The 12454-nt window shown below is 51.5% G+C and overlaps 1 protein-coding gene across 1 annotated transcript; it reads left to right on the top strand.

Annotated features, from left to right (window-relative positions):
• Nucleotides 1-3684: 3684 nt before the first annotated feature.
• On the top strand, nt 3685-12187 carry KLHL35 (kelch like family member 35; the record flags this gene model as incomplete). Its single annotated transcript, XM_083500605.1, has 6 exons — nt 3685-4565; nt 5317-5501; nt 6754-6872; nt 8237-8425; nt 8950-9138; nt 11930-12187. 6 exons carry the CDS (start codon nt 3685-3687, stop codon nt 12116-12118), a joined length of 1752 nt encoding a protein of 583 aa, XP_083356731.1. The 3' UTR covers nt 12119-12187.
• Nucleotides 12188-12454: the final 267 nt, after the last annotated feature.

The raw sequence follows: 12454 nt of genomic DNA, 5'->3' as shown, positions 1-12454 counted from the left end.
GGCTTTGCTATGCAGACAGCGGCCATCACGGACACGCTCAGCTCCAAGAAAAAGAAGTTCATCTGGACAGAGCAGGCGGAGCAGTCCTTTCAGGCACTCAAGCGTCTCTTCGCGTCGGAAGAGCAGCTGCTTCATGTCAACCCCAGCAGGCCGATGAGGGTGGAGACAGACGCTTCGGACAGAGCCGTCGGAGCAGTCCTGCTGCAGAAGGACCCGCAGGGGGTTTGGAGACCAGGAGCGTTTTACTCGAGGAAGCTCAGCAAGTCCGAACAGAACTACACCATCTGGGACAGGGAGTTGCTGGCCATTCATGCAGCCTTCAAAGCGTGGAGGCACTTCCTGATCGGCGCCAAGCACACGGTGCAGGTCTGCACAGACCACAAGAATCTGGAGCACTGGCGCACGGCACAGTTCCTGAACCAGAGGCAAATACGTTGGGCTGAGTTCTTTGCGAACTTCGACTTCCGAATAGAGTATGTCCCGGGGGACACCAACATCATGGCGGATGCTCTCTCCCGTAAGCCACAGTATCTGGAGGAGGCAACGCCAGCGGCCGCCATGCACATCTTCGCACCGACAGTGTGGGCGTGCGCTGCGGCAACAGTTGACCTGGAGGCGGTGCGACGAGCGTTGCAGGATGACTCCTTCGCGCAAGCAAAGATGGCAGAGGTGCACAGGGGCACGGCAGCAACCGACGAGTTCCAGCTGCGAGATGGATTGCTCATCCGTAAAGGGGCCATCTACGTGCCGGGAGACGAACTTCGCGCCAAGGTACTGCAGCAGTTGCACGACGCGCCCACTGCCGGGCACTTTGGCAAGGAGAAGACGATGGAATTAGTCGCCAGAGACTTCTGGTGGCCCGGAATGAGAGGGGAAGTCGCGGACTACGTGGCGAGGTGTGACACCTGCCAGAGGGCCAAACCAGTGCACAGACCGCCGGCCGGACTGCTGGAACCGCTGCAAACGCCGTTCGAACCATGGGAGAGAGTGGCCCTGGACTTTGTCACGGATCTGCCCAGCTCGAGGGGCAAGACGGCTGTGCTGGTGGTGGTGGACTTGTTCTCCAAGATGGCACATTTCATTCCGTGTGCGAAGGTGGCCACGGCGGAACAAACCGCCAAACTATTCATAGATCACGTGTTCAAGGTTCACGGTCTGCCGCGGTCTATTCTGTCCGACCGAGGGCGACAGTTCATCTCGAACTTCTGGCAGAAGCTGATGGGCTTCCTGAACGTCAAGATCAACCTGGCGTCGGCGAGACACCCGCAGACCAACGGGCAAGCGGAGCGGGTCAATGCCATCATGCAGCAGTACCTGAGATGTTATGCGAATCAACAGCCTGCGACGTGGGTGGATTACCTGCCTCTCGCCGAGTTCGCCTACAACAACACGAAGCACGTGTCCACGGGGGTCACGCCGTTCTTCGCCAACAACGGGAGGCACCCCAGAACCTTCCCGGGACTGGAAAGAATGGGGGAGGGGGAGCCGCAGACAGCAGATGCGTTCACGTCGGAGTTGCAGGAGGTCCACGATCAGCTGCGGCGGCACCTGGAGCTGGCTAAACACGCATACAAGGTACAAGCGGACAAACACAGAAGGCTTGGCGAAGAGATCCATGTGGGAGACTGGGTCTGGTTAGCGGCCCACGCAGTGCCGGCCAGGTCGTTGGCGAAGAAGAAACTAGGGCATAAACAACTGGGGCCCTACCAAGTCGAAGAGCAGGTCAACCCGGTGGCTTTCAGGCTGGCGCTTCCGGAGGGCTCCAGGATGCATCCGGTGTTCCACAGATCGGTGCTCACTCCCTACAAGGCACCTCACAGGTTTCAGGAACCAGGAACGGCACCGAGTCCGCTCCGAGAGAGAACCGGGCACGGGGGAGTGGCACAGGAGGAGCGCATCAACGAAGTCACAGAGATTTTGGACTCCAGATGGGGGGAAGAGGGGGTAGAATACCTTCTCGCCAAGGAGGGCACCCCGGCCAGTGCCAACAGCTGGGTGCCGGGCTACGCTTTAGACGAACCTCTGCTCAAAGAAGAGTTTCATGCCCTCTTCCCACATAGGCCAATGCCAGCAGACTTTTTCGACGACTGGCTTTTCACGCCCACGCTTTCAGCCAGCACGTTCCGGGGGTTCGACTCGGACGAGGAACCGACACGAGACGCCCGTTCTCAAGAGGGGTCACCCTCGGGATCTGCTTCAGAACCCTCGTATTGGTGGGATGATCGACCAGAGGAGCAGTTCCGCAGAAAGTGGCTGGAGGGTCCAGGACGAGCAACGTCTCCAGAAGGAAGCGAGGGAGAGACGGACATGGACGTTTTCGGGGACGACCCGGGTTTCGAGCACGGCGGCACAGAGATGGAAGCGGAGGTGACCGTCGTCGACGAGAGCAGGGAGGAAGAACCGGAAGACTTCAGATGGAGGCCCGCCACGGGAAGCGAACTGTACCCGACATTCGTCCCCTTGACACGGCAGCACCCAGCTCCCGCACCGGAAGGAGGGGAGGGGGGAAGAGGGGGCTTCGAGGGGGGGATGGATGTCAGGGGTTCAGGAGCAGAGGCGAGGGCTAGGGAGGAAACAGAGAGCGATGGGGAGGAGGCAGAAGAAAAGATGAGTGATGACGACGACCCGAGATCTCCGAGTCTTTCCAGTGAATCAGAAGATTCACAGAAAGGAGCACCAGTAGCCAGGGCAAGGGGGGAGACTAGGGGGACACCCCAGGAAGATAGAGCCAGAGGGGACTCAGAGGGGAGCAGTTGGAAATCGGGACCAGCGTCACCGCCAGAGAGCAGGGAAGAGGAAGGGCGCCAGGGATCAAGCGCTGGCAGCTCACAACAGGAGGGAGGGCACGAGTCAGGAGTGGCCACACCTCCATCGGGGAGCGAAGAGACGGTTAGACGGAAGGTGGAAGGTTGGGCGCGCGCGCCAAGTTCAAATACACAGGAAGGTGACGCAGTAGGCAGCCCGGAAAGGGAGCCAGGTCCTAAAGCCCGGCGCAAGGAGACAGGAGGGTCCGGGGGGTCAGCGTCAGAAGAATCCCGGAAGGAAGAGACCCCGGGGGGCAGAGGGACCCAGAGAAGAACAGTCAGGCGGAAAAGGTGGAGCAGGGCTAGGATATTAAGTTGGTGCACAAGGGGCGGAGACTCAGACGGAGCTTCGCCGATCTAAGCATAAGACGTAGAGTTGCACGCAGCAGCTTGAGAATGGAAACTGTAACTCAATAAAGACTTTTATTTAATGATCGCTGGCTAGCGTGATCCTCTGTGAGCTAGGATCTAGAAGCAACTCTGACAATTATCATTATCATTATCATTATCATTATCATTAATTAAATTAATATGCATCTCCATTATGTCCAAAATTCACCATTAAACTGCAAGCGTCACCACTACTTCTCCTTCTTCTCTTCCCTCTTCTCTCCTGCTCCTCTGTCTTCTTCTTCTTCTTCTTCTTCTTCTTCTTCTTCCTCCTCCTCCTCCTCCTCCTCCTCCTCCTCCTCCTCCTCCTCCTCCTTCCCTTCCCTTCCTTCCTTCCTTCCTTCCTTCCTTCCTTCCTTCCTTCCTTCCTTCCTTCCTTCCTTCCTTCCTTCCTTCCTTCCCCCATCCTTCACTCCAAGGTCCTGGAGAAGATTGCAGCTTTAAAACACACTATTAAAAGCAATTCAACTTTTTCATGCCCTGAATCGGGATGAAACAAGAGTCTCATTCCGGAACGGGCATCAGCGATCACCCTGCCTCTCTGGGCCGAGGCAGCGGAAACCTCCACGCAAAACTCTGCAGCGGGTCTCGCCACGCCGAACAGATCCTCCAGACTCTCAACTCCTACCGGCTGGACGGCATCTTCACCGACGTGGTCCTCACCATGGGCGGGCAGGAATTTCCTTGCCACCGGGCTGCCTTATCTGCCAGCAGCACCTACTTCCGGGCTCTGTTTGCCGGGGGCGCGAAGGAAGGCCGCCAAGGCACCGTCCATCTCCGTGAGGTCTCTGCTCCCAGCATGAGCCTCGTCCTGGACTACATCTACGGCGGGGACATCCTCATCCAGGAGAACAACGTGGAAGACCTGCTGGAGCTGTCCAGCTTCCTCCAAATCCCAAGGCTCAAGGATGCCTGTGTTGCCTTCTTAGAAGGCCAGCTGCATCCCCACAACTGTCTGGGCATCTTGAAGGTCGCCAACTCTTTTTCCATCCCATCTCTGACCGAGAGGAGCAAGAACTGTCTTCTGGAGGGCTTTGTGGAGGTCTCTCACAACAAGGAGTTCCTGGAGTTGGATGCCAAGGAGCTTGCAAGTTGCCTGTCAAGCGATCGCCTGTCTGTCCCCAAGGAGGAAGCCGTCTTCGAGGCAGTGATGCGGTGGGTGAACCACGACGTGGTTGCCAGGGAGGGGGCCCTGAAGGATTTGCTCCAGCACGTGAGGCTCCCCCTGCTAGACCCTGTTTATTTTCTAGAAAAGGTGGAGACGGACGAGCTCATCCAGAAATCCAAGGAGTGCATCCCTTTGTTGCTAGAAGCCCGCAAATATTACGTCCAAGGCAGCGAGGTCAGCTCTCGGCGGTCAAGACCCAGAAGGTAAAAAGAGAGAGGAAAAGTTGCTACTAGTTGCTACTTCAAACCGGTTTGAAGTCCATATTGTGACACCGATTCCATAATTTTTGACCTGCTAATATATATAACTTCCCTCCTCCCCTTTGTGGATCCTATAGTTAGTCCTTTCCTCCTGCATTTTTTATAATAATCCAAAAAATAATAATTTATTATTTATACCCCACCCATCCGGCTTGGGTCTCCCTAGCCACCTTGGGTGGCTTCCAACAAAGTACAGTGGTACCTCGGGTTAAGTACTTAATTCGTTCCAAAGGTCCGTTCTTAACCTGAAACTGTTCTTAACCTGAAGCACCACTTTAGCTAATGGGGCCTCCTGCTGCCGCCGCGCCGCTGGAGCACGATTTCTGTTCTCATCCTGAAGCAAAGTTCTTAACCTGAAGCACTATTTCTGGGTTAGCGGAGTCTGTAACCTGAAGCGTATGTAACCTGAGGTACCACTGTATTTATTAAATTCATATACCGCTCTTCATCCTAAGTTCTTGGGGCTGTTCACAGAATAAAATACAGGATGAAAACAAGTAAATAAGTAAAATAAAAGAGCAAATTATTCAGTTATTAGATTTATATCGTCAGCACTAAAGGTCAGATGTAGTTTGGGTCTTAAGGGGCACAGAGGTCGTTGTCCCCTCCACCTTTATAGGGATGTGGGTCATGCTGTGTTGCCAAAAGGGTCTTGCCGTCCTCTGAGACTAACAAATTTCTTTTCTTATCCCAGATACATGGAGTTAGCAGAGATGATCGTTGTGATTGGAGGCTGCGGCAAGAAAGGGTCCTTCAAACTTCCTTTTGTGGATATCTTCCACCCTGAAAGCAAGCAATGGAAGCCACTATCCAGCGTCCCTGGATATAGCAAGTCAGAGTTTGCTGCCTGCACCTTGAAGAACGACGTCTACATCTCAGGTGAGATGGCTGTATAGAATCATAGAATCGTAGAGTTGGGACCCCGAGGGTCATCTAGTCCATCCCCGCAGAAATAGCCTCCTCCCTTCCTTGGGAGGAGATGGAGAAGACCACTGTATGACTGATGGATGGATTAATTAATTAATTGCATTTCTATTCGACACTTTTCTCCAAGGAGCTCAAAATGGCACACACGGTTCTCTCCCTCCTCATTTGATCCCCACAGCGACCCTGTGAGGTAGGTAGGTTGGGCTGAGGGGTAGCAACTGGCCCAAGGTCACCCGGGGAGGTCCATGGCTGAGCGGAGACTAGGTCCCAACCCGACACTCTGTTTCCCAGGTCCCAACCCGACACTCTAACCATTAAACCCCACTGCCTTTCTGTATGTGTATGAGAAAGAGCCAAGGTGCCAATATCCCCTTCTAACTTTCTTCCAAAATCCCCCGCTTCCCTCAGCAGAGAAAGGGACCACACATTTGGTCAGTTTAAAATGATTTACTTACAAATCCTTCAAAGGTCAGATTCATGAGCTTTCCCGCACAGCGGAAAGAAAAGGCAGGCAGTATCACGTCGGTTACAAAATGTTCAATGCTTCTAAATTATTTGTATAGAAACACAAAGATGACTTCCTTAAGCCACGTGGTCTAGGCTTGGAGCGGCTAGCTTAGACATCTTTACTTGTAGAGTTTGCGTGGTGGAAGATGAAGGAACAAAGAGTTTGGTAGCCCTTCCTCCCGTAGTGAGCTGGTGTGACCTAGCTAAGCCTGGCAGGACAGCTTACTCTATGGTCTTAACCCCTTCATGCGTTAATTAGAGCTAAGCATGCTGGTTATATGAGGCTGGATATAACCCACAAAATGGCCCTGAATACCAGTTGGTAGGAATCTCAGGTGGGAGAGAGCTGTTGAGCTTTTGGTTTTCCATTGTGAGAACAGGATGTTGGTTTAGATCAGGCATCAGCAACATTTTTCAGCCGGGGGCCGGTCCACTGTCCCTCAGACCTTGTGGGGTCCGGACTATATTTTGGAAAAACAAATAACAAATTCCTATGCCCCACAAATAACCCAGAGATGCATTTTCAATAAAAGCACACATTCTACTCATGTAAAAACATGCTGATTCCCGGACCGTCCGCGGGCTGGATTTAGAAGACGATTGGGCCAAATCCGGCCCCCGGGAATTAGTTTGCCTACCCATGCCTTAAGTCTTTTGGCTCCTGTGTTATGTGGCTGCTCTGTGTCTGCTTTTGCAGGAGGCCACCTGAACGGCAGAGATGTCTGGGTGCTGAGCTCCCAGCTGAACGTCTGGATGAGGGTCGCCTGTTTGCAGAAAGGGCGGTGGAGGCACAAGATGGCCACCCTCCAGGGAAAGGTACAGGCTTCTCTTTGCTTTGTGATTGGTGGGGTGTGTTGTGGCCGCAGGAGGGAGAGGCATTTGTTCCTATTCCCCAACCTGACCCATCTCTGCCTCTCCTCTCCTGCTTCAGCTTCTTCCTCTGATTCTGGCTGCCTCTCTGCCACCGACTCTCCCCGCTCACTAAGCCCTGTTCCCTCTCCATCTTCTGACGCCTCTTCCTCCCAGTCTTCTCCCTCTTCTCCCTCTGACCACTCATCACTGCCCTACCACCACGCCCCAGGCTCAGCAGCTTCAGTGCTTGTTATGTATCCAAAATGCAGCAGTCTGATTGGTCCTAGAACAATAAGATTCAGAATGCAGCAGTCTGATTGGTCCGTAGGAGCCACCCAATCCAACTCCTGGTAGAAGTGAATCCGCAACCTGATTGGCCTACAGGAGAATCCCAGAATTAGCCAATCATGTGGGGCCCATTGTGTAAATAATGTATATAAAGCAGATATTTCGGGGGAACTTCCATTCCTCTTCACCACTATGAGCTGAATAAAGAGCATAAAATCCACTCTCGACTCCTAGTATATTTCAGTGCTGGATTTGCCTATAGCTTAGGGTCCTGCTCTCTTGGAGGCCCCAAAAAAATTAAAGGAAAAAAACCCCTGGATTCACATTTCCAAAATGTAAGATAAAAAAACAAATAAAATAAAACTTACATACAGCAACAGTGTTTTGTGTTGTGTAGGCTCCTACGATATAAGTCATGGGCCCCGCCTGCTAGCCTGCTCCCTAAAATATCACTGGTCTGCTCATTTATATAGATAGGGTGCCTACATTCTGCATGGACTGGTTATTTTGTTATGTGCAAATGGCTTTCGATACCTATTAGGTCCATAAATTACCATATAGCATATATTCAACACACAAAAAAGTGACAATTTGTTGTTGACAAAGGACAGCTGGACATATAAAGGGCCCCATTACCTTAAGTAGCTTAGGGCTTCATCAAACCTGTATCTGGCCCTGCTTCCATGTATTTCAGTTCTAGCACCTGTCTATTTCCTTTCTATTTATTTATTTGTAAATTTACAAGCTGCACTTCCATTTTTTAAAAATGGTCAGCTTTAACCCAGCGATTTCTGTCATCTCCTTAAATACCCTTTGCGAAAATTCTTTTACACAATTTACACCATTTTGCGTTTCACAACAACCCTGCAAAGTAGGTCCAAGGTAGTTTTGTGGCTGAGTGGGGGATTTGAACCCTAGTCCGGCACTCTAACCACTGTACCACGCTGCCTCTCGCTCTGCCCACACCCCGTTTACAAGCCCTGCATCTGAGTGAGATCAGAGATCTGATGAATCGCGTCCCCCCCAATTCTCGCCGACAGATCTACGCAGTGGGCGGCTACGACGGCTTTGGCCGCCTGGCCAGCGTGGAATGCTACGACGCCTTTTCCAACAGCTGGGCAGATGTTGCGCCGTTGCCTGAGGCAGTGAGCTCGGCAGCCGTGGTGCCGTGTCTCGACAAGCTGTATGTGATCGGGGGCGCCGTGGAGGACGGGGCCAACACAGATAAGGTACTGCCAGGGTTGCCAACCTCTGGGGGGCTGTGGGGACTTTTGCAAACTGAGCCTCTGCAGCTGTCCGCCTCTCCTGGTATGTTTCACCTTACGGTCTTCAAACAAAAACATCTTGGAGGTCCCGGGCCACAGGGAGGTTAGGCTGCCCTCAACCAGAGCCAGGGCTTTTTCGGATGTGGCCCCGATCTGGTGGAACGCTCTGTCACAAGAGACCAGGGCCCTGCGGGACTTGACATCTTTCCACAGGGCCTGCAAGACGGAGCTGTTCCACCAGGCCTTTGGCAAAGGCACAGCCTGACTCCCTCCTTTGGTAATCCTCACAGAACTCTAGCCCAATGGCTGCCCTTAATTTGATTTGAACTGATTTTATAATGAATTGATTTTAGAAAGCTGTATTATTTTACTGTTCTCTGAGCCCGGCTTCAGCTGAGGAGGACGGGATACAAATAAATTATTATTATTATTATTATTATTATTATTATTATTATTATTATTATTATTATTATTTATTGCTCCCCCAGGTTCAGTGCTATGACCCAGAGGAAAACAAGTGGATCCTTCTGTCGGCAGCCCCTTTCCGCCAGCGATGCCTCAGCGCCGTCACTTTGGATCACTCGATTTACGTTGTTGGGGGACTCCTGAGTAAAATCTTCAGCTACAGCCCCCAGACAGACACCTGGGCTGAAGTTGCGTCCCTCCCAGGACCTCTGGTAAGGAGAATGCCATTGGGCCCTTAGAGAATTTGCTGTGGGCACCAGTTCCAAGATGGGGTGCCACATCTAAAAGGGCAGAAAAAAGACCCCAGAATGGTGAAAACAGGCTCTTCACCAGCCATCAGTAGGGATAAAGGCACCTACACCAGCTACAGTGGTGCCCCGCAAGACGAATGCCTCGCAAGACGGAAAACCCGCTAGACGAAAGAGTTTTCCGTTTTGGAGGTGCTTCGCAAAACAAATTTCCTATGGGCTTGTTTCGCAAGACGACAATGTCTTGCAAGTTCCTGCTGGTTTTTCCCCCCTCCCCCCCTTTTTCTAAGCCGCTAAGCCGCTTATCAGCTGATCCGATCAGCAGATAAGCTGCTAATAGCGCTAATCCTCTAATCCGTCAATGGGCTTGCTTCGCAAGACGAAAAAACCGCTAGACGAAGAGAATCACAGAACGGATTCTTTTCGTCTTGCGAGGCACCACTGTATTGTCTTGCTTGCTCACAGGAAGTAGCTATTTTATTATTTTATTATTTTCTATTATTATTCACTAAAATTATTAGTAGCTTTTTACTTTTTTACAAATGTAAATCAAAGCAACTTGCAGCAATAAATAAGCAACGCATACCTTAAAACCAGCACGAAACAAAACACAGAAAAATCCAAAGCACAGTCATATTTTTGAAAGGCAGGATTCAAACCTCCCGCCCACTAAAGGAGGCCATAAATAATTTTTAAAAATTGATTGGTAAGTTGTTTTGAGTTGCCCTGGGTGCAAGATAAAGCAACCAACAAGTTTAATAAAAAAATAAAAGCCAAAGGCCCCTAGTGGAAAATAAATGTTTTCGCCTGGCGTCTAAATGTATGTAATGATGGGGCCAGGCAAGCCTTTCTGGGGAGAGCATTCTGCAAGCGGGGAGCCACCACAGAAAAGAACCCGTTCTCGTGCTACTCCGCCCTTCTGCTCAGAACACAAGAAGGGTGGGTGTCCAATCCTGGTATCAAATGAGATGTGGCGGGGCTGGCTCAATACCTCCTTGTGCTTGAGGTCAGGAACGTGGCCCCCCAGAGCGCAGGGGATGAGATAGACTAGAAATAGAACTAAGTAAATGAGGGACTGACTCTGCAGATGAGAGTTGGCTGACGGTCGAGAAAGGGCAATTTTGTTGGTTTCTATTTCCCTCACTGAGCAGCAACTGCAGTCACAAGACATTGTTTTGCATTCCACAGTCCAAGTTACTGTTGGATTCCCATGGGAATGGGAGACTGGATGTGACGTACACTGGTTTCCTGTTTTTCACTGTTCTCTCGGTTTCTTTGTTAGAGAGACAGTTGCTTCTCTGCTCTCGCAAGATGCATGTTTGTATTCTCTCAGCATAGAGTGGAAATAAAGTTAAGAATGTGGCACATACTGCTTATCCTTCTGCTGTGTGGACTACTTTGCTTGGGCTCAAGATAAGACGAGTCTGTATCAGCTTCAGATGGGCCGAAGCTGGTCAAAATCTCACAAATTTGACCCCCCTTCCTGGGGAAGACTCTGTTAGATCTCAAGGAGAGGAAGAGTCGGGAGGCAGCCAGAGTGTTGCTAGGCAATCAGCAGATAAGCCGAGATCTGAGTCTGTGTCGAGTGACAGTGGGGAGGAGGGGGCAGGCCAACTTCTCAGTCCCCGTTCTAGGCGTCTGGATAAGATCAGATGGCGACGGAAGGGAAAGGCAGGAGTTTGGCGTCCTTCCTGCTGTGGGAGGGGCGAAAATTCAGACTGACCAACTATCGTAAATGCGAGCAGGCGAGAAGCCGTGCTCTGGGTGTGTCTTTTTGTAAATAAACGTACATAAAAATGCCGGAGGGTCATTACACCTGAGTAGACCCCAAAGCGGTGTCCTTCCTTCCTTCCCACCAGGTGAGGGAAGATCTACATTTGGAGCAAGGAAGGGAAGAACGATCGATACAGTGGTACCTCGGTTTACGAACTCAATCCGTTCTGGAAGTCTGTTCGTAAACCAAAGCCGTTCTGAAACCGAGGCGTGCTTTCCCTAATGAGGCCTCCCGCTGCCGATGCCCTTCCACCATTCGGCTTCCGTTCATAGACCGTGGTAAAGTTCGCTAACTGGAACACTAATAATAATAATAATAATAATAATAATAATAATAATAATAATAATTTATTTATACCCCGCCCATCTGGCTGAGCTTCCCCAGCCACTCTGGGCTGCTTCCAAAAAAAAATTGAAATACTGTACCAAATCAAACACTAAAAGCTTCCCTAAACTGGGCTGCCTTCAGATGTCTTCTAAAAGTCTTGTAGTTGATTTTCTCTTTGACATCTGGTGGGAGGGTGTTCCACGGGGCAGGTGCCACCACCGAGAAGACCCTCTGCCTGTTTCCCTGTAACTTGGCTTCTCGCAGTGAGGGGACCGCCAGAAGGCCCTCGGAGCTGGACCTCAATGTCCGGGTAGAACGATGGGGGTGGAGACGCTCCTTCAGATATATCCTTCAGATATACTACTTCCAGTTTTGCGGAGTTCGTATACCGAATCGTTCGTAAGCAGGGCTGTTCTTAAACCGAGGTACCACTGTATCGAGATCTGCTGCCCCTGTAGGTTTTGCCGCCTGAGGCAGCTACCTCACCTTGCCTCATGCATGGGTTGGCCCTGAATTGTGGGCAAGTTTAAAGGGGTGGGTGTTCGAGGAGAAGCTGAGCCAGCACAAATAACAGCTGAGCTGAGAGGCCGTTTTTTGTGGATTTTTGAGGGGATACGGACCTCTCCTCTTTCTGACTTTCCCCTCTTCCTTCAGGAGAACTGCGGCGCCACCGTGTGCTCTGGCAAAATCTACATTCTGGGGGGCACAGATGAAAACGAGCAAGGCACAGACAAGGTGTTCTCTTTTGATGCAGAGACTGGGGTGGTCGAAGCCGAGACCCCGCTCCAGCGCTGCACCAGTTGCCACGGTTGCGTGACCATCCTCCGGAGCAGGACCAGGTGACCCCAGTGGTGACCCCTCCCCTTTTCCTCCTCTACGCAACCATGGCCCATGTATAATTGCTCCTTTGAAAACTGGTCCTCGAGAGAGGGCACTCCCAATTTGTTGTTTTTCATTTACTCACGTCCGACTCTTTGTGACCCCCTGGACCAGAGCACGCCAGGCACTCCTGTCTTCCACTGCCTCCCGCAGTTTGGTCCGACTCATGCTCGTAGCTTTGAGAACACTGTCCCACCATCTCATCCTCTGTCGTCCTCTTCTCCTTGTGCCCTCCATCTTTCCCAACATCAGGGTCTTTTCCAGGGAGTCTGCTCTTCTCATGAGGTGGCCAAGCATTAT

Source organism: Podarcis liolepis (genome assembly GCF_965112155.1).
Source record: "Podarcis liolepis genome assembly, chromosome: 4".
Classification (NCBI taxonomy): Eukaryota; Metazoa; Chordata; class Lepidosauria; order Squamata; family Lacertidae; genus Podarcis; species Podarcis liolepis.
The sequence above is the reverse complement of the archived record's forward strand: the minus strand, read 5'-3'. Positions and strand labels throughout refer to the sequence as shown.